The 21,953-nt window shown below is 38.6% G+C and overlaps 1 protein-coding gene across 4 annotated transcripts in view; it reads left to right on the top strand.

Moving 5' to 3' along the window:
- The window catches only part of NFIA (nuclear factor I A), a 393,406-nt gene that overhangs the window by 286,792 nt on the left and 84,661 nt on the right, over window positions 1-21,953 (top strand). For all 4 annotated transcript variants that reach the window (XM_060139908.1, XM_060139906.1, XM_060139907.1 and 1 more), the window contains one exon: window positions 20,097-20,225. In XM_060139908.1, the coding sequence (XP_059995891.1) occupies window positions 20,097-20,225 (129 nt within the window). The remainder of the gene's footprint in view (window positions 1-20,096; window positions 20,226-21,953) is intronic.

Raw genomic sequence — 21,953 nt, 5'->3', positions numbered from 1 at the left:
AGCAACTGAATTTTTAAATTCATTTAATATTAATTAATTTAAATTTAAGTAACCACATGTGTCTAGTAGCTACCATATCGGACAGGGCAGATATAAACCAAACATATGTACGATTGAGTTTCTTACTTTTCATCTGGGTATCTAGTCAGAATGAATAAAACATTATGTTATATTGTACTATATTTATTTTTCATACAAAGAAAATAGTTTGGTTTTCTCAGTAATTTCTTCTTCATTCTCAGTCCTCTGTGAATGTGTGTGATTGCTATGTTGAGCCAAAATCAATCCTTCCCTGAACACATGGAAGGATGAGATGGTTAGGGGGAAGATGGGATGGGTAGGGAATCTCCAACTCGTAAGTATATGGAGCATGAAATGCAATTTTAAAATTTTAACCCTGACACTGGGGTGTCTGTATTTACCCTGAAAGGAGAGGAAATCCCCTAAAAAGTCATGAGACTTTATTGTTGGCCAAGGAACTAGATTTTTTTTTAACATCTTTATTGGAGTATAATTGCTTTACAATGGTGTGTTAGTTTCTGCTGTATGACAAAGTGAATCAGCTATACATATACATATATCCCCATATCTCCTCCCTCTTGCGTCTCCCTCCCACCCTCCCTATCCCACCCCTCTAGGTGGTCACAAAGCACCGAGCTGATGTCCCTGTGCTATGCGGATGCTTCCCACTAGCTATCTATTTTACATTTGGTAGTGTATATATGTCCATGTCACTCTCTCACTTCGTCCCAGCTTACCCTTCCCCCTCCCTGTGTCCTCAGGTCCATTCTCTACATCTGCATCTGTATTCCTGTCCTGCCCCGCCCCTAGGTTCTTCAGAACCATTTTTTTTTTAGATTCCTTATATATTGTTAGCATACGGTATTTGTTTTTCTCTTTCTGACTTACTTCACTCTGTATGACAGTTTCTAGGTCCATCCACCTCACTACAAATAACTCAATTTCATTTCTTTTTATGGCTGAGTAATATTCCATTGTATATATGTGCCACATCTTCTTTATCCATTCATCTGTTGATGGACACCTAGGTTGCTTCCATGTCCTGGCTATTGTAAATAGAGCTGCAATGAACATTGTGGTATATGACTCTTTTTGAATTATGGTTTTCTCAGGGTATATGCCCAGGAGTGGGATTGCTGTGTCGTATGGTAGCTCTGTTTATAGGAACTAGATTTTTTGTATGACGTTTTCCTTGTGTCTATTCTTTTTACTCTCTCTGGTTGTAAATTTTCACTTACAAGTGAACATTTGGAATACATTAGAGAACTCATCATTTCTTTTCTCCTGAATAATCCATATAATTTTTACTCCATTCTCCCAGTTTTTAAAAATTGAAGGTATCACTTGTGTCCAAGCCTTTTAAATTACCTGAACTTCTTTATGATGTGGTAATTCTTTGGGGGGGTCCTTTTAGCTCATTTTAAATAGTTGCATATAGAGCAAGAAGGATAAACCTCAGAAGCTGTATTAACTTTCATTTTATTCTCTCCATCATAAAAATGATTTTAAAACATTTTTATTCACTGAAAAAGGTTAAAAGTCAAAATAGTCTGAATGTTTTACTTTTTTATTGTTGAGTGTGTTAATCATAATAAATTACATTAGGATGAACCCTAATGGATTTTATCATTAGGACACAAATCTAAGATGAATACAGTATCTTGAATTACTTCCTCCTGTCACACAGCATGTGTTGATACCCAAGGAACAGAATGGTCCTTTAACTGTGGGATTAATCTATCCAAGCACAGCCTTTATTTAGCATCGTGGTTGGAGATGATCTCATCATAAGGTATAGCTGAAATGGTCCTAGGAAGGTCCAGTTCTTGCCCGGAGGGCAGCTGCTAGAGAGTGGGGCAGTGCTCTGCATCTGGAAGCCATGAGTCTGAGTGTAAATTTGCTGGTGGTAGGTGACTTGCAAAATACGGTACTGCTCCTCAGTTTTCATCCTGTGCTTGAGAAATGGCACTGCAGTTTATGCCGGCACAATTAGTCTGACAGACCTGACTGGCGTATCCATTCCCCATACTTAGACCTGGAGGTATAGGGGAATCTGAAGGCCCAAATGTACAGAGAACAGTACGACAGCAGTTAGCATGTCATTTAGGCTGGAGAAAAATATTTCCATACCCTTAATGAGCTCTATTTTAAACCAGCTTGTTTATACCAGTAAGATAGATAGATAATGGGACCTTTTTTCAGAAGTAGGCATCTGGGTGGAGCAGTACACTGAAAGGAGGAAGAGTTTTGGCTGGCTGGGTTCAAATCCTGGCTCCTCCCTCTCCTAATCTTGTGACCTCTCACCTTCTCCGGGACTTTGCTCCCTCAGTTATCCTCCCGCCAAAGCATGGCCTTCTGCCCACCTGCTAGACATGCCCATCAGAAGGCCAGCATGCCTTATTGGCTCCCATCTTCAGAAAGCTCTGCTTTGCTTCCCTCCAGCTCCCTAAAGCTACTACCCTAATTTTCTGCTCCCCTCTACAGACCTGTTTTATGAGAGAGTTGACTACAACCATTGTCCCTGCTTCTTCCCTTCCCGTTGATTTTTGCCAGCCATTCTAACCCATCTTCCATGGGCCTCACTCTCCTGGTGCTCATTTATTCTCATTATACTTGACCTCTCAACAGCCTTCACCGCAATCCATCACAGCCGTTTCCTTGAAATACTTCCCTTAGTTTCTGTACAACTGCACTTTCCTCTGAGTAAAATGCCTCAACTTAGTTGCCTACTTTGACACTGATGTTAGTAGCTCAGAGGCCTCCCTTAATGTCAAGACTTACTGAATTCTTAATAATTGTGTGTTAGACTTTACCTATGGTTACATGAGGTATTTCCGCATTATCATATAGACTAGGCTTGGAAGATGTCAATGATTCTTAGAAAAATTGTGATCCTTCTGCTGTCATTCGCAGGAGGCTGTAGAGAAAGCCACTCGTTGAACAGGCAAGCGGCCTATCGTACATATTAAATGTATTTACTCTTCTACAATTTAACATCTTTGGGTCGTTATCTATTAGAAGACTACTTCTAAGTCTGGGTGATATTTTTCCTTTGGAGGTTCTGTGTTAGAATTACTGGTAATACATTGAGTATATTTTAAAAAATACTAATTCCTACTAAGGCCAAGAAAAACCTTTGGTATGTAAGACAAGGTGATCCCTAGTACTGTACTTCAGAGTTGTTTTTATTTTTCACATATTCGTTTGCAGCTGATATAAACTTCCTTTGATTTTTTTCTTTGGATAACCATGTTAGAAACTTCAACTATGAATATATTTTGTTGACTTAAATAGGACACTTTTTATAGTATACAAGGGAAACTACATGAGGGAGTGTGGTATTTTACAAAATATCCAAGCTTTAGAACCAGAGAGACCTGGGTTGGAATTATCACTTAATGGCTGTATGATCTTTTTTTTTTAATTTTTATTTTATATTGGAGTATAGTTGATTAACAATGATGTGCTAGTTATAGGTGTACAGCAAAGAATGGCTGTATGACCTTGAGCAAGTTGTTTGACATCCTTGATATCTACTTTCTGTGACATTTCTCCTCTTTAAAAAGTTATAGGTAGGTAGGATAGTAATACCTACCATTCTGAGATGAAAATGTAAGGATTTGTAAGTACATGGTACATAGTAGGTACTCCTACTATGTAGGTGGCTTTTATTATTCTCAGTCTGTTTTTTGGAAATGATCAATATGTAGGAGTTTGATGACCATCTCTTTAGCTGCCTCCTGGCTCTCTTGAGGTTCCTCGGTGGATGAAGTCTTCCAATAGCCTTTAGGTTTAGTGTAATAGTTGTTCTGGTAAAGCGGTAAAGATAGGTCATTGGGAATTCGATCGTGACAGCAAACAGAAGAATGTCTGAAGTCAAACATGAACAGACGAACTTAAACAGCATTTTGTGGTCCTCTCTAACCAGCTTATATATTGGATTTTAAAATGAAAGTGCAGAGTTTGCTGGTTTCTCCCAAACAGATTGTGACTATAAATGAACAGTATTGAAACTAACCTTTTTTTTTTTTTTTTTGGCCGTGCCACAAGGCGTGTGAGATCTTAGTTCCCCGACCAGGGATCGAACCCATGCCCCCTGCAGTGGGAGCACAGAGTCTCAACCACTGGACTGCCAGGGAAGTCCCCTAACCTTTCTGTTCTTGACTTTGATACTTTGAAGAAAGAAACATATACCAGTTAAATCTTCTCTGACAACTGAAATTGCATCACGCAAACTCCTACAACAGACAAGATAAGGTCCTGCTGTCCTGAGTAGAATTAACCAGGGATCATTTTCACAGGACAGTGGATGTTTGACTAAGTCCTCTAACAAAATAAATACTAACCCTGACTTGTCACCTCCTCTTTAAAAATCCAGCATGTTGTTCCATTGTCATTGGAATAATTATAGTTTATTGTGATCTCTCCCTTCCCCCCTTCCCATTAATACTGTAGCTCCTTTGACTCCTAAAAAAAATCCCCTTTTAGAAGCTTTCTCAAGCAGAGAACAGCATTGTACTTTCTTATCGTTCCTGTAGGATTTGCTTCACAATTGTAACTGTAAAGTTCTTGATCAAAGTGTTTCGTAAATCTCATGATTTGGGTGAGAGGGGGAGTTGAAATTGATTATGATTTTTTCCCCTGTGTATTCTTTTTGTTACATCAGGTTGCAGCAAAAAGTACCCCTCCCCCCAAAAAACCCCTTGATTTGTTATAGGAGACCTCAAGAATTATTTTGAATTTTTTCATATCATTGATCTCATTTTATTATTGATGTTTCTTGAAAGAATCAGGAGGAAATAGAAAGTGTTTACACCATTGGAAATCACTATTTATTAGCCTCTTTCCTAAGAAGGTGTCTTACCATTTTCTCTGGGTGAGTGTAGGCTAATGGAATACCTCACTGCTAGGACAGACTTGCTAAAAATAATGGAAAATTCTGGATGTCTAGAGATTAATTAGTGCATAGTAGGCATCTCTAATACACCCATTCCTAGCATGAACAATAGTCTTGTATTTGAATATCATGTTAGTCTGCTATTGCTGTATAGCAAATTACAACAAACTTAGCTTCAAACAAAACAACACACATTTATTATCTCATGGTTTCCATGGGTCAAGAGTCTGGGCACAGCTTAACTGGTCTCTTTGCTCAGGGACTCACAAGGCTGCAATCAAAATTTTGTCCAGGTTGCATTCTTTTCTGGAGCTTAGGGTTTTCTTGCACATGCCTGCGATTGTTGGTAGAATTCTGTTCCTTGTAGCTTAAAGACTAAGGTCCCAGCTTTCTTAAAAGCTGTCTGTCAGCCACAGCCCCACTTAGTCCCTCGAGGTCCCTACAGTTCTTTGCCATGTGACCCCACAGACCTTTTTATCACAGGGCAGCTTACTACTTCAAAGCCAACAAGATAATCTCTCTGACTTCTAATTCTTTTTTTTTAATTTTATTTCTTTATAAATTTATTTATTTATTTTTGGCTGTATTGGATCTTCATTGCTGTGCGTGGGCTTTCTCTAGTTGTGGCGAGTGGGGGCTACTCTTTGTTGCAGCGTGTGGGCTTCCCATTGCGGTGGCTTCTGTTGTTGTGGAGCACGGGCTCTAGGAGTGCAGGCTTCAGTGGTTGTGGTTCGCAGGTTCTAGAGCACAGGCTCAGTAGTTGTGGTGCACGGGCTTAGTTGCTCTGCGGCATGTGGGATCTTCCCGGACCAGTGCTCGAACCCATGTCCCCTGCATTGGCATGCAGATTCTTAACCACTGTGCCACCAGGGAAGTCCCTGATGCTTCTTTTGAAGGACTCATCTGATGAAGTCAGGCCCACCCAGCATAATAATCCTTTACTATCTCAAAATCACCTGGTTAGGGACCTTAATTACATTCACAAAAGTTGGCAAAATAACAACCTAATCACAAGAATGACATCCATTTTATTCACAGGTACCACCCACTTTCAAGGGGAAGGGATTATACAAAGTATGCAACCAAGTGGCAGGGAACTTTGGGATCTTCTTAGAAATCTGACTACCACAAATACCAATGATGAAGCTAACAGAATCTTTATGAATACTGTATTTGGCCTGTACTTTCACTCACAACTGCCTCCAGGGAACAGAATCACTGAAAGACTAGAATTTCATGTACATTTGTTGCCTTTGTCCATTGAATGCTATTTGAAATGACTCAGATAGCTTAGAAAAATGGCTAATTGGAGAGAAATTCAGAAAGTCTACTTGTTAGAAAGCCAATGGCGAGCCAAAAATCTTCTTGAAATTCATCTCCTATTCTGTTTACCACCATTGGGTTATTATAGCAATCAATAGGAGAGAATGTCCCTTTTTTTTTTTAAAAAACATCTTTCTTGGGGTATAATTTCTTTACCATGGTGTGTTAGTTTCTGCTTTATAACAAAGTGAATGAGCTATACATATACATATATCCCCATATCTCCTCCCTCTTGTGTCTCCCTCCCACCCTCCCTATCCCACCCCTCTAGGTGGTCAAAAAGCACTGAGCTGATCTCCCTGTGCTATGTGACTGCTTCCCACTAGCTATCTATTTTACATTTGGTAGTATATATAAGTCCATGCCACCCTCTCATTTCATCCCAGCTTACCCTTCCCCCTCCCTGTGTCCTCAAGTCCATTCTCTACATCTGTGTCTTCATTCCTTTCCTGCCCCTAGGTTCTTCAGAACCACTTTTTTCTTTTTTTTTTTTTTAGATTCCTTATATATCTGTTAGCATACAGTGTTTGTTTTTCTCATTCTGACTTACTTCAGTCTGTATGACAGACTCTGGGTCCATCCACCTCACTACAAATAACTCAATTTAGTTTATTTTTATGGCTGAGTAGTATTGCATTGTATATATGTGCCACGTCTTTATCCATTCATCTGTCAGTGGACACTTAGGTTGCTTCCATGTCCTGGCTATTGTAAATAGAGCTGCAATGAACATTGTGGTACATGACTTTTTTTTAATTATGTTTTACTCCGGGTATATGCCCAGTAGTGGGATTGCTGGGTCATATGGTAGTTCTATTTCTAGTTTTTTAAGGAAGCTCCATACTGTTCTTCATAGTGGCTGTATCAATTTACATTCCCACCAGCAGTGCAAGAGGGTTCCCTTTTCTCCACACCCTCTCCAGCATTTATTGTTTGTAGATTTTTTGATGATGGCCATTGTGACTGCTGTGAGGTGATATCTCATTGTAGTTTTGATTTGCATTTCTCTAATAATTAGTGATGTTGAGCATTCTTTCATGTGTTTGTTGGCAATCTGTATATCTTCTTTGGAGGAATGTCTATTTAGGTCTTCTGCCCTTTAGATTGGGATGTTTGTTTTTTGATATTGAGCTGCATAAGCTGCTTGTAAATTTGGGAGATTAATCCTTTGTCAGTTGCTTCATTTGCAAATATTTTCTCCCATTATGAGGGTTGTCTTTTCATCTTCTTTATGGTTTCCTTTGCTGTGCAAAAGCTTTTAAGGTTCATGAGGTCCCATTTGTTTATTTTTGTTTTTATTCCCATTTTTCTAGGAGGTGGGTCAAAAAGGATCTTCCTGTGATATATGTCATACAGTGTACTGCCTATGTTTTCCTCTAAGAGTTTTATAGAGTCTAGCCTTACATTTAGGTCTTTTATCCATTTTGAGTTTATTTTTGTGTATGGTGTTAGGGAGTGTTCTAATTTCATTCTTTTACATGTAGCTGTCCAGTTTTCCCAGCACCACTTATTGAAGAGGCTGTCTTTTCTCCATTGTATATGCTTGCCTCCTTTATCAAAAATAAAGTGACCTAGGTCTGTTGGTTTATCTCTGGGCTTTCTATCCTGTTCCACTGATCTATATTTCTGTTTTTGTGCCAGTACCATACTGCCTTGATTCCTGTAGCTTTGTAGTATAGTCTGAATTCAGGGAGCCTGCTTCCACCAGCTCTGTTCTTCTTTCTCAAGATTGCTTTGGCTATTTGGGGTCTTTTGTGTTTCCATACAAATTATGAAATGTTTTGTTCTAGTTCTGTGAAAAATGCCAGTGGTAGTTTGATAGCGATTGCATTGAATGTGTAGATTGCTTTGGGTAGTAGAGTCATTTTCACATGTTGATTCTTCCAATCCAAGAACACGGTATATCTCTCCATCTGTTTGTATCATCTTTAATTTCTTTCATCAGTGTCTTATAATTTTCTGCATACAGGTCTTTTGTCTCGTTAGGTAGGTTTATTCCTAGGAATTTTATTCTTTTTGTTGCAGTGGTAAATGGGAGTATTTCCTTAATTTCACTTTCACATTTTTCATCATTAGTGTATAGGAATGCAAGAGATTTTTATGCATTAATTTTCTATCCTGCTACTTTACCAAATTCATTGATTAGCTCTAGTAGTTTTCTGATAGAGTCTTTAGGATTCTCCATATATAGTATCATGTCATCTGCAGACAGTGACAGCTTTACTTCTTCTTTTCCAATTTGGATTCTTTTTATTTGTTTTTCTTCTCTGATTGCTGTGGCGAAAACTTCCAAAATTATGTTGAATAATAGTGATCAGAGAGGGCAACCTTGTCTTGTTCCTGACATTACTGGAAATGGTTTCAGTTTTTCACCATTGAGAATGATGCTGGCTGTGGTTTTGTCATATATGGCCTTTATTACGTTGAGGTAAGTTCCCTCTATGGCTACTTTCTGGAGGTTTTTTATCATAAATGGGTGTTAAAGTTTGTCAGAAGCTTTTTCTGCATCTATTGAGATGATCATATGGTTTTTATCCTTCAATTTGTTAATATGGTGTATCACATTGATTGATTTGCATATATTGAAGAATCCTTGCATTCCTGGGATAAACCTCACTTGATCATGGTGTATGATTCTTTTAATGTGCTGTAGGATTCTGTTTGCTAGTATTTTGTTGAGGATTTTTGCATCTATGTTCATCAGTGATATTGGCCTGTAGTTTTCTTTCTTTGTGACATCCTTGTCTGGTTTTGGTATCAGGGTGATGGCGGTCTTGTAGAATGAGTTTGGGAGTGTTCCTCCCTCTGCTATATTTTGGAAGAGTTTGAGAAGGATAGTTGTTAGCTCTTCTCTAATGTTTGACAGAATTTGCCTGTGAAGCCCGCTGGTCATGGGCTTTTGTTTGTTGGAATACTTTTAATCACAGTCTCAATTTCAGTGCTTGTGATTGGTCTGTTTATATTTTCTATTTCTTCCTGGTTCAGTCTCAGAAGGTTGTGCTTTCCTAAGAATTTGTCCATTTCTCCCTGGTTGTCCAATAAGTGTATAGTTGCTTGTAGTAATTGCTCATGAGCCTTTGTATTTCTACAGTATCACTTGTTACTTCTGCTCTTTCAGTTCTAATTCTATTGATTTGAGTCTTCTCCTTTTTTTCTTGATGAGTCTGGCTAATGGTTTATCAATTTTGTTTATCTTCTCAAGAACCAGCTTTTAGTTTATGGATCTTTGCTATCGTTTCCTTCATTTCTTTTTCATTTATTTCTGATCTGACCTTTATGATTTCTCTTCTAACTTTGGGATATTTTGTTCTTCTTTCTCAAATTGCTTTCGGTATAAGGTTAGGTTGTTTTTTTGTTTTCTTTTTACATCCTTATTGGAGTATAATTGCTTTACAATGGGGTATTGGTTTCTGCTTTATAACAAAGTGAATCAGTTATACGTATACATATGTTCCCATATCTCTTCCCTCTTGCGTCTCCCTCCCTCCCACCCTCCCTATGCCACCCCTCCAGGCAGTCACAAAGCACCGAGCTGATCTCCCTGTGCTATGCGGCTGCTTCCCACTAGCTATCTACCTTACGTTTGGTAGTGTATATATGTCCATGCCTCTCTCTCTCTTTGTCATGGCTGACTCTTCCCCCTCCCGTATCCTCAAGTCCATTCTCTAGTAGGTCTGTGTCTTTATTCCTGTGTTACCCCTAGGTTCTTCATGATATTTTTTTTTCTTAAATTCCATATATATGTGTTAGCATATGGTATTTGTCTTTCTCTTTCTGACTTACTTCAATCTGTATGACAGACTCTAGGTCTATCCATCTCATTACAAATAGCTCAATTTCGTTTCTTTTTATGGCTGAGTAATATTCCATTGTATATATGTGCCACATCTTCTTTATCCATTCATCCGATGATGGACAATTAGGTTGCTTCCATCTCCGGGCTATTGTAAATAGAGCTGCAATGAACATTTTGGTACATGACTCTTTTTGAATTATGGTTTTCTCAGGGTATATGCCCAGTAGTGGGATTGCTGGGTCATATGGTAATTCTATTTGTAGTTTTTTATGGAACCTCCATACTGTTCTCCATAGTGGCTGTACCAATTCACATTCCCACCAGCAGTGCAAGAGTGTTCCGTTTTCTCCACAGCCTCTCCAGCATTTATTGTTTCTAGATTTTTTGATGATGGCCATTCTGAGTGGTTTGTGATGATATCTCATTGTAGTTTTGATTTGCATTTCTCTAATGATTAATGATGTTGAGCATTCTTTCATGTGTTTGTTGGCAGTCTGTATATCTTCTTTGGAGAAATGTCTGTTTAGGTCTTCTGCCAATTTTTGGATTGGGTTTTTTGTTTTTTTGCTATTGAGCTGTATGAGCTGCTTATAAATTTGGGAAATTAATCCTTTGTCAGTTGCTTCATTTGCAAATATTTTCTCCCATTCTGAGGGTTGTCTTTTGGTCTTGTTTATGGTTTCCTTTGCTGTGCAAAAGCTTTGAAATTTTATTAGGTCCCATTTGTTTATTTTTGTTTTTATTCCCATTTCTCTAGGAGGTGGGTCAAAAAGGATCTTGCTGTGATTTATGTCATAGAGTGTTATGCCTATGTTTTCCTCTAAGAGTTTGATAGTTTCTGACCTTATATTTAGGTCTTTAATCCATTTTGAGCTTATTTTTGTGTATGGTGTTAGGGAGTATTCTAATCTCATACTTTTACATGTACCCGTCCAGTTTTCCCAGCACAACTTTTTGAAGAGGCTGTCCTTTCTCCACTGTACATTCCTGCCTCCTTTATCAAAGATAAGGTGACCATATGTGCGTGGGTTTATCTCTGGGCTTTCTATCTGTTCCATTGATCTTTCTGTTTTTGTGCCAGTACCATACTGTCTTGATTACTGTAGCTTTGTAGTATAGTCTGAAGTCAGGGAGCCTGATTCCTCCAGCTCCGTTTTTCGTTCTCAAGATTGCTTTGGCTATTCGGGGTCTTTTGTGTTTCCATACAAATTGTGAAATTTTTTGTTCTAGCTCTGTGAAAAATGCCAGTGGTAGTTTGATAGGGATTGCATTGAATGTGTAGATTGCTTTGGGTAGTAGAGTCATTTTCACAATGTTGATTCTTCCAATCCAAGATCATGGTATATCTCTCCATCTATTTGTATCATCTTTAATTTCTTTCATCAGTGTCTGATAATTTTCTGCATACAGGTCTTTTGTCACCTTAGGTAGGTTTATTCCTAGATATTTTATTCTTTTTGTTGCAATGGTAAATAGTGTTTTCTTCATTTCACTTTCAGATTTTTATCATTAGTGCATAGGAATGCCAGAGATTTCTGTGCATTAATTTTGTATCCTGCTACTTTACCAAATTCATTGATTAGCTCTAGTAGTTTTCTGGTAGCATCTTTAGGATTCTCTATGTGTAGTATCATGTCATCTGCAAACAGTGACAGCTTTACTTCTTCTTTTCCGATTTGGATTCCTTTTATTTCCTTTTCTTCTCTGATTGCTGTGGCTAAAACTTCCAAAACTATGTTGAATAAGAGTAGTGAGAGTGGGCAACCTTGTCTTATTCCTGATCTTAGTGGAAATGCTTTCACTTTTTTACAATTGAGGATGATGTTGGCTGTGGGTTTGTCATATATGGCCTTTATTATGTTGAGGAAAGTTCCCTCTATGCCTACTTTCTGCAGGGTTTTTATCATAAATCGGTGTTGAATTTTGTTGATAGCTTTCTCTGCATCTATTGAGATGATCATATGGTTTTTCTCCTTCAGTTTGTTAATATGGTATATCACGTTGATTGATTTGCATATATTGAAGAATCCTTGCATTCCTGGAATAAACCCCACTTGATCATGGTGTATGATCCTTTTAATGTGCTGTTGGATTCTGTTTGCTAGTATTTTGCATCTATGTTCATCAGTGATATTGGCCTGTAGTTTTCTTTCTTTGTGACATCCTTGTCTGGTTTTGGTATGACGGTGATGGTGGCCTTGTAGAATGAGTTTGGGAGTGTTCTTTCCTTTGCTATATTTTGGAAGAGTTTGAGAAGGATAGGTGTTAGCTCTTTAAATGTTTGATAGAATGTGCCTGTGAAGCCATCTGGTCCTGGGCTTTTGTTTGTTGGAATATTTTTAATCACAGTCTCAATTAGAGTGCTTGTGATTGGTCTGTTTGTATTTTCTATTTCTTCCTGATTCAGTCTTGGCAGGTTGTGCCTTTCTAAGAATTTGTCCGTTTCTTCCAGATTGTCCATTTTATTGGCATAGAGTTGCTTGTAGTAATCCCTCATGACCTTTTGTATTTCTGCAGTGTCAGTTGTTCCTTCTCCTTTTTCATTTCTAATTCTATTGATTTGAGTCTTCTCCCTTTTTTTCTTGATGAGTCTGGCTAATGGTTTATCAATTTTGTTTATCTTCTCAAAGAACCACCTTTTAGTTTTATTGATCTTTGCTATCGTTTCCTTCATTTCTTTTTCATTTATTTCTGAACTGATCTTTATGATTTCTTGTGCTAACTTTGAGATTTTTTGTTCTTCTTTCTCAATTGCTTTAGGTGTAAGGTTAGGTTGTTTATGTGAGATTTTTCTTGTTTCTTGAGGTAGGATTGTATTGCTATAAACTTCCCTCTTAGAACTGCTTTTGTTCCATCCCATAGGTTTTGGGTTGTCGTGTTTTCATTGTCATTTGTTTCTATGTATTTTTTGATTTCCTCTTTGATTTCTTCAGTGATCTCTTGGTTATTAAGTAGTGTATTGTTTAGCCTCCATGTGTTTGTATTCTTTACAGTTTTTTTCCTGTAATTGATATCTAGTCTGATAGTGTTGTGGTCAGAAAAGCTACCTGATACAATATCAATTTTCTTAAATTTACCAAGGCTTGATTTGTGACCCAAGGTATGGTCTATCCTGGAGAATGTTCCAAGAGCACTTGAGAAGAAAGTGTATTCTGTAGTTTTGGGATGGAATGTCCTATAAATATCAAATAAGTCCATCTTGTTTAATGTATCATTTAAAGCTTGTGTTCCCTTATTTATTTTCATTTTTATGATCTGTCCTTTGGTGAAAGTGGTGTGTTAAAAGTCCCCTACTATGATTGTGTTACTGTTGATTTCCTTTTTATGGCTGTTAGCATTTGCCTTATGTATTGAGGTGCTCCTATGTTGGGTGCATAAATATTTATAATTGTTATATCTTCTTCTTGTATTGATCCCTTGATCATTATGTAGTGTCCTTTGTCTCTTACAATAGTCTTTATTTTAACGTCTGTGTTGCCTGATATGTGAATTGTTACTCCAGCTTTCTTTTTTTTTTTTTTTTTTTTGCGGTGCACGGGCCTCTCACCGTTGTGGCCTCTCCCGCTGCAGAGCATAGGCTCCAGACACGCAGGCCCAGCAGCCATGGCTCACGGGCCTAGCCGCTCTGTGGCATGAGGGATCTTCTCGGACCGGGGCACAAACCTATGTCCCCTGCATTGTCAGGCGGACTCTCAACCACTGCGCCACCAGGGAAGCCCTCCAGCTTTCTTTTGATTTCCGTTTGCATAGAATATCTTTTTCCATCCCCTCACTTTCAGTCTTTATGTGTCCCTAGGTCTGAAGTGGTTTTCTTGTAGGCAGCATATATACGGGTCTTGTTTTTGTATCCATTCAGCAAGCCTGTGTCTTTTGGTTGGAGCATTTAATCTATTCACGTTTAAGGTAATTATTGATATGTATGTTCCTATTCCCATTTTCTTAATTGTTTTCGGTTTGTTATTGTAGGTCTTTTCCTTCTCTTGTTTTTCCTGCCTAGAGAAGTTCCTTTAGCATTTGTTGTAAAGCTGGTTTAGTGGTGCTGAATTCTCTTAACTTTTGCTTGTCTGTAAAGGTTTTAATTTCTCCATCGAATCTGAATGAGATCCTTGCTGGGTAGAGTAATCTTGGTTGAAGGTTCTTCCCTTTCATGACTTTAAATATGTCCTGCTACTCCCTTCTGGCTTGCAGAGTTTCTGCTGAAAGATCAGCTGTTAACCTTATGGGGATTCCCTTGTATGTTATTTGTTGTTTTTCCCTTGCTGCTTTTAATATTTTTTCTTCGTGTTTTATTTTTGATAGTTTGATTAATATGTGTCTTGGCGTGTTTCTCCTTGGATTTATCCTGTATGGGACTCTCTGTGCTTCCTGGACTTGATTAACTATTTCCTTTCCCATATTAGGGATGTTTTCAACTATAATCTCTTCAAATATTTTCTCAGTCCCTTTCTTTTTCTCTTCTTCTTCTGGGACCCCTATAATTCGAATGTTGGTGCGTTTAATGTTGTCCCAGAGGTCTCTGAGACTGTCCTCAATTCTTTTCATTCTTTTTTCTTTATTCTGCTCTGCAGTAGTTATTTCCAGTATTTTATCTTCCAGGTCAGTTATCTCTTCTTCTGCCTCAGTTATTCTGCTATTGATTCCTTCCAGAGAATTTTTAATTTCATTTACTGTGTTGTTCATCATTTTTTTTCTTTCCTTTTTAGTACTTCTAGGTCCTTGTTAAACATTTCTTGTATTTTCTCCATTCTATTTCCAAGATTTTGGATCATCTTTACTATCATTGCTCTGAATTCTTTTTCAGGTAGACTGCCTATTTCCTCTTTATTTGTTTGGTCTGATGGGTTTTTACCTTGCTTCTTCATCTGCTGTGTGTTTCTCTGTCTCCTCATTTTTCTTAACTTATTGTGTTTGGGGTCTCCTTTTCACAGGCTGCAGGTTCATAGTTCCCGTTTTGTTTTTAGTGTCTGCCCCCAGTGGCTAAGGTTGGTTCAGTGGGTTGTGTAGCTTTCCTGGTGGAGGGGACTAGTGCCTGTGTTCTGGTGGATGAGGCTGGATCTTGTCTTTCTTGTGGGAAGGACCATGTCTGGTGGTGTGCTTTGGGGTGTCTCTGACCTCATTTTGATTTTAGGCAGCCTCTCTGCTAATGGGTGGGTTTTGTTCCTGTCTTCATAGTTGTTTGACATAGGATGTCCAGCACTGTAGCTTGCTGGTCATTGAGTGGAGCTGGATCTTAGCGTTGAGATCGAGACCTCTGGGAGAGCTTTCACCATTTGATATTACATGGAGCCGGGAGGTCTTTGGTGGGTCAGTGTCCTCAACTCGGCTCTCCCACCTCAGAGGCAGAGGCCTGACATCTGGCCAGAGTACCAAGACCCTGTCAGCCACATGGCTCAGAAGAAGGGGGAGAAAAAAAGAAATAAATAAAATAAAATAGTTATTAAAATAAAAAATGGTTATTAAAAATTTTAAAGTAATAAAAAGAAAGAAAGAAGAGAGTAACCGAACCAGAAAATAAATCCACCAATGATAACAAGCACTAAAAACTATACTAAAAAAAAACAACAAAAACAAAATCCTGACAGACTTTGAACCCTAGGGCAAATGGTAAAAGCAAAGCTATCCAGACAAAATCACACAAATAAGTATATACATAAATGCTTGCAAAAAGAGAAAAAGGAAAAAATATATATATATCTATATATTAAAAAAAAGGAAGAGAGCAACCAAATCAATAAATCTGCCAATGATTATAAACTCTAAATACTAAACAAAGGTAAACATAAAACCAGAAACAAATTAGATTCAGAAAGCAAACCCCAAGTCTACAGTTGCTCCCAAAGTCCACTGCCTCAATTTTGGGATGATTCGTTGTCTCTTCAGGATTTCCACAGATGCAGGGTACGTCAGGTTGATTGAGGAGCTTTAATCTGCTGCTCCTGAGGCTGCTGGGAGAGATTCCCTTTCTCTTCTTTCTCGCACAGCTCCTAGGGTTCAGCTTTGGATTTGGACTCGCCTCTGCATGTAGGTCGCCTGAGAGCATCTGTTCTTCGCCCAGAAAGGACGGGGTTAAAGGAACAGCTGATTTGGGGGCTCTGGCTCACTCAGGCCGGGGGGAGGGAGGGGTACGGATGCGGGACGAGCCTGCGGCGGCAGAGGCCAACGTGACGTTGCACCAGCCTGAGGCGCACTGTGTGTTCTCCCGGGGAAGTTGTGCCTGGATCATGGGACCCTGGCAGTGGCGGGCTGCACAGGCTCCTGGAGGGAAGGTGTGTATAGTGACCTGTGCTTGCACAGAGGCTTCTTGGTGGCGGCAGCAGCAGCCTTAGCGGCCCATGCCCGTCTCTGGGGTCTGCGCTGATAGCCGTGGCTCACACCCGTTTCTGGATCTCGTTTAGGTGATACTCTGAATCCCCTCTCCTTGCGTACCCCGAAACAATGGTCTCTTGCCTCATAGGCTGGTCCAGACTTTTTCCTGGACACCCTCCCGGCTAGCTGTGGCGCACTAGCCCCCTTCAGGCTGTGTTCATGCAGCCAACCCCAGTCCTCTCCCTGGGATCTGACCTCTGAAGAAGCCGGAGCCTCATCTCCCAGCCCCAACCCGTCCCAGCCAGTGAGCAGACAAGCCTCTCGGGCTGGTGAGTGCTGGTCAGCACTGATCCTCTGTGCGGGAATCTCTCCGCTTTGCACTCCGCAACCCTGTTGCTGCGCTCTCCTCCGTGGTTCGGAAGCTCCCCCGTCCGCCACCCCCCATCTCCGCCAGTGAAGGGGCTTCCTAGTGTGTGGAAACTTTTCCTCCTTCACAGCCCTCCCACTGGTGCAGGTCCCGTCCCTATTCTTTTGTCTCTGTTTTTTCTTTTTTCCTTTTGCCCTACCCAGGTGCGTGGGGGGTTTCTTGCCTTTTGGGAGGGCTGAGGTCTTCTGCCAGCATTCAGTAGGTGTTCTGTAGGAGTTGTTCCACGTGTAGATGTATTTCTGGTGTATCTGTGGGGAGGAAGGTGATCTCCGTGTCTTACTCTTCCGCCATCTTGAAGGTCTCCAGGAATGTCCCATTGAAAATAAACGTTATGGTAAATTTCTGCTTCCAATTCTATATAATTCTTTATTTTTACATATTGAAAGGAACTTTGAAGTAATACTTCGTTTGTTCCAGAAAAACGTGTAGCATTACTTTATAATCTTTTTTTAAAAATCTGATACTTCTAAAAAATAGTTCTAAATCAAAATTTTGACTCATTAAGAGAAAGCCAATCAGTCAATCTGTGCAGTAATTGTGTAACAGTTGTGCATAGCTATTTGGTAAAAGAAATTTTAACAAAGAGTTTCTTTTTAAAGTAACGTACAGAAACCAAATTTGATTTCAAAAATAAAAGGCAGGATTAATGTTGTCTAGCTTTAAACATAAAGCAGTTGACTAGCATTTTAAAACGTCATTTGGTCAATTAAGTATACAAAGCAAATTAACCAAAACATACATTATGCATATGGAGAAAATATAAGTAAATAATAAGGAAACATGCTCAATATGAGTCTTTAAAAATTGAAAACACAAAGTAATTTTGAGATTCATGACAGGCTTGGGGTTCATATTACTTGACCGTGATAAATTTAGAATATTATACAGAGTTTGGCTTGTTCTTCTTGTATGCAGAAAGTATTTCTTCTCTCTTTAACCCTTTCAAAGAGGATTTAAATTTTGATCATTTTGAATCCATTTACTAACCTGATAAGCATTTTGATGCTAATTGTCTATATTTGACTTCCACTTCCCCTTTTAAAAGCGTTAAGTGGTGGGTTTAAATCATGTCAACATTTCTGACGTATTTAGAATTGCATGGGTTGGAAAACATGAACATTTCAAAGAAATGACTTTTCCTTGAGTCCAGCCATTTGCTTTCTTTAATAAGATTAGTTCTGATACTGCATTTCATCATCAATTCCATCATCTGAAAAAAATTCTGCCATCTCAAAAGTTTTGACATTTTCATTTTCTATTCTATTTCTGTTCCATGACACATAATTCAGGCATTTGACTGAGTTTAAATCAGTGGACTGGTTGGAAGCCTAAAAATTGCCTTGCACAGAAGAGTTTTGAATGAATTGGGAGATTTCTTTACATTTGGGAGCTTTTTATTTCTTTCCTTTCACTTTTTAATTTGAAATCTCTCCTGTGATGTAATTACATGATGATACCTTAGGTTAGGTTACTTGTAATGAACGTTGATCCAAAATCTCAATTCGTCCTAAGGATGTTAGGACATTGGCATGCCTTGACTTTGGTTACTGATTCAGCGAGCAAATAAATATAGCTAAATCACTTAGTGATTTGCTTCTAATTCAAATCACACACATATTGATCTGTAGAACGGATCTGATCTGGATTTGTCTAGCTTGTGTGAAATCACACGCCACTTCATGTTGTCCTTATGTCTGACTATGCAAATGTGCTTGCCGATTTGCAATTTGTTTCTTTCTTAGGTGTCAATACCCCAAGTTTTGCTCTGTCCAGGCATCTCTTAGTAAAGCCACAGATAAAGCCGAGAACTGTACAGGTAGTTTACATATCTTTTCAGGCCACTTGATATGTCCTAGACTCTTTGTTAGATAGCCTGAAAATAGAGGCAGGCAAAGCAGACCTGGTCTCTCTCCTTATAGAATCTGTGGTCACACTTGAAGGTTGTCTTGTAGAATTTCATTAAGGAAATCTGTGATTAGAAATAACAAGGACATGTTTAGACAAACTAACTAAATTTCTAAACAGATCTATACCTATAAAGTGCTTAGAATAGTACATGGAATTTAGCAAGTACTCGGTAACGTTTACATGCTAATATCATTATTATTTTTATTACTTATTTTTCCAGTTCACCCAAATAATTCTCTGGTCATAGGCAGAACATAATACATGTAGATATGTATAAGTAAAATGAGATTTGGTTCTTTTAACATGAAATCAGACCAATTTTGTGCTGCAAATTTAAAAGAGCCCAAATCTTTCCTGTGATGTGGAGACTAGGAGTCATTTCCTTTATTTTTATATCCAAGTTTTCATTGTTTTAATTGGCACCCTACCAAACTGATAGATGCCTCTAGTTGTGTGTGTCAGCGTAGTTGCCGAGAACATTACAGATGCAGTAATTACAAGGGACCATTTTCCCATTATTTTCTTCCCAAAGCATTTCCTATGCTGGAAATGCTATGAAAAGTTTAGACTATAGTAAAAATACTATTTTTTTAAAAAACAAGCTTTTATTTTCTTAAAATATATTCATCATAGAAAAAACAAGTAAGCAAAAAGAAGCAGTGAAAATCACTGAAATCCAACATGCAGAGAGAACTACTGTTATAGTTTATGCATATTTTTTCCAGTTCTTTCTCTGTACATAGAAATACATTTTAAAATGGCATCATTGTATAATATCCTATTTTGTAATCGCTTTCCATGTCTTTATTTCATGTCATTAAATATCTTTCCATTGTCATAATTCTTTTACAGTGTTATTTGCATTGGTTATACCTTATTTAACCATTTAACTTTTATTTTTTAACTTTTACCTTTTCTTTTTTTTCTATTATAAATTATTCATTGGATGAGCAACTGAGTTACCATTGATGAGGGTTTTTTAAGTGTTAAAATAGCTAAATTGTATAAAATGTGGAGAGAGTGCCTTGACACTGAAGTAAAGTAACTGGCAAGATAAGATGATTGCATATGAGGTCCTCATATGCTTCTATAACCTTCTTTACAAAGGGTCCGAAAGGCCACTGGCTCGGACAACAACTTCAGGAAGCACTGGGGAAGTGGTGCTCCATAATTAGAGAAGATCAGTAACCCCCAAATGGACTGTGATTTAGGAGAGTAAGTTGAAATCAGCTCTATGCTGATATCAGGGGACCGTTCTGTCACCTGTTTGTTCCTATGACAAGTTCAAACCAATTCAAAACAAATTTTCCCTTTACAGGTAGATTTCTTTTTTAAATTCTTTTAAGTTTAATCTTTTAGGTTGCATAAACTGTTGTTCCGTGATTTAAGTGTGCTTGTCAATCCATCCTTCCTGCCAGGAATGCCATCTCCAACCACACTGAAGAAGTCGGAGAAGTCTGGTTTCAGCAGCCCCTCCCCTTCGCAGACCTCCTCCCTGGGAACGGCATTCACACAGCATCACCGACCTGTCATTACAGGACCCAGAGGTGAGCTGCTCCACAGGCACCCTTGATTGTGCTTAGATCATGACCTTGGGACCAGAGTAGCAAAATGAGAGACATGAGACCAGAGTAGCAAAATGAGAGACAATGAAGGCTCCCCCAGAGTGGTCCTAAAGGCAGCAAGTGTTCCAATTTCTTATCCTCGGGGGCTGCTTTGGAATTGTAGGGACCCAAAAGGTTTGGCATCAAACCCTGATCCTTACCTGTTTCTTTGCTGGTGGGATGTTGAAAAGAGGTGGGAGGTAATTTGAATTAAAGGAAAATCAAACCTGTCCTACAAATTGTACGAGGGGATCACATGCACGTGAATGTGTGTGTATTTGTGTGCGTGTGTTAGGTAGTTTATTTTTGTGTAGTCAATTACCTCTTTTCAAGCAATAGCTTATTTTCATTCTCTCACCCCTGCTGATTCCCTTTCCTTGAAACCTGATTTCAATATGTGGCATTTTGCATTGAGGTTGTCTGCAATCACTGTGTTGACGAGCCATCTTCATTCCCTCCTTTTGAAGTGGTAGATAGTTTGTCTGGTTTTCATTGCAATGTTTTCATTATTTTTGTCTCATGTGCTTTTAAGTTTATTATTAAAATGTGTCCACAAGAAATATGATTTGTATTTCACATTAAAGACAAGCTTTAAACCTCAAGAGAATGTCAGCAAATCACTTAACTTGATCTTATTGCAAGATGAAGATATTTATTAGTTTGTTTATGAAACTCCCACAGTAGGAGTACGAATAATTGTAACCACGTTTGCTTTCTCCCATCAGATTTTCGTTTAGGTAGGTTTGTGATCTACCAGCTGGTATCATAAAACATCCTAGAAAGTTATGGTCTCTTGTCTACTTTGACATACGCCTGGGGAAACTGATGTTTCTTGCATTAATCTCAATGTGAGTGCCACAAATCTGAATCCCTTTATGAATACTCTGTGTGCATCTCAGGGAAATATGGCAGCTGAGAGGGCTGGCCAATGCACACGTGCAGAAATCAGACTGAAGAAAATAAGTATTCTGACTATTGTGTGAAGCAGTTTCTCTCTCCACAATTATGGTTGCTCACTTGCCCCATCTTTGAACATCTTGTGATCATTGACGGAACTTTCTCAAGATCCCTAATTATTTCACTTGTGTGTGAGAGTGTGTGTGGTACAATCAGAGAAGCTAAATATGTATTTTTTCCTAACTTGAAAACCTTGCATCTGAATGGGATTATGTGGTCCCAGAATGAGTCTCTTTAAATGGGCCAGTATGATATTTTCCTCGTTGTCAACATTCCTTAAGCATTGAAACTGTGGTGCGAAGTAAGAAATACAAAGCCCTTTTAGTCAGGAGATTTTTGGTCTCAGGGAGATAAGGCATGTGGCGTTTCTCATCTTTATTATGGTCAGGTTAACATTCTAAATGGTAAATTAATGTGAAAAGCAGACAGTTCTGTAGGGCCTCAGAGGAGGGAACTATGGAGGTTCCTTCATCCATTAAACAAGGATTTGATGAGTACCTGTCACTATACAGACACTGGGAAATCAGTGGTTTCTGTCCTCATAGAGCATATCATCTAGTGCAGGAAAATAAGCATTTAGAAGATGATGTGGAATGCACTGTTACTTATCACTTTATATCAAATAAAGAGACTTCAAAGTGTACATAACATTGAAGTCAAATCTTAAAAGTTACTTACATGAATGGAGGGCATTCCAAGCAAAGAAAAGACTCG

This window comes from Lagenorhynchus albirostris, chromosome 2 (genome assembly GCF_949774975.1).
Source record: "Lagenorhynchus albirostris chromosome 2, mLagAlb1.1, whole genome shotgun sequence".
Taxonomy (NCBI): domain Eukaryota; kingdom Metazoa; phylum Chordata; class Mammalia; order Artiodactyla; family Delphinidae; genus Lagenorhynchus; species Lagenorhynchus albirostris.
Note: the sequence above shows the minus strand (reverse complement) of the source record. Positions and strands in the feature narration are given on the sequence as shown.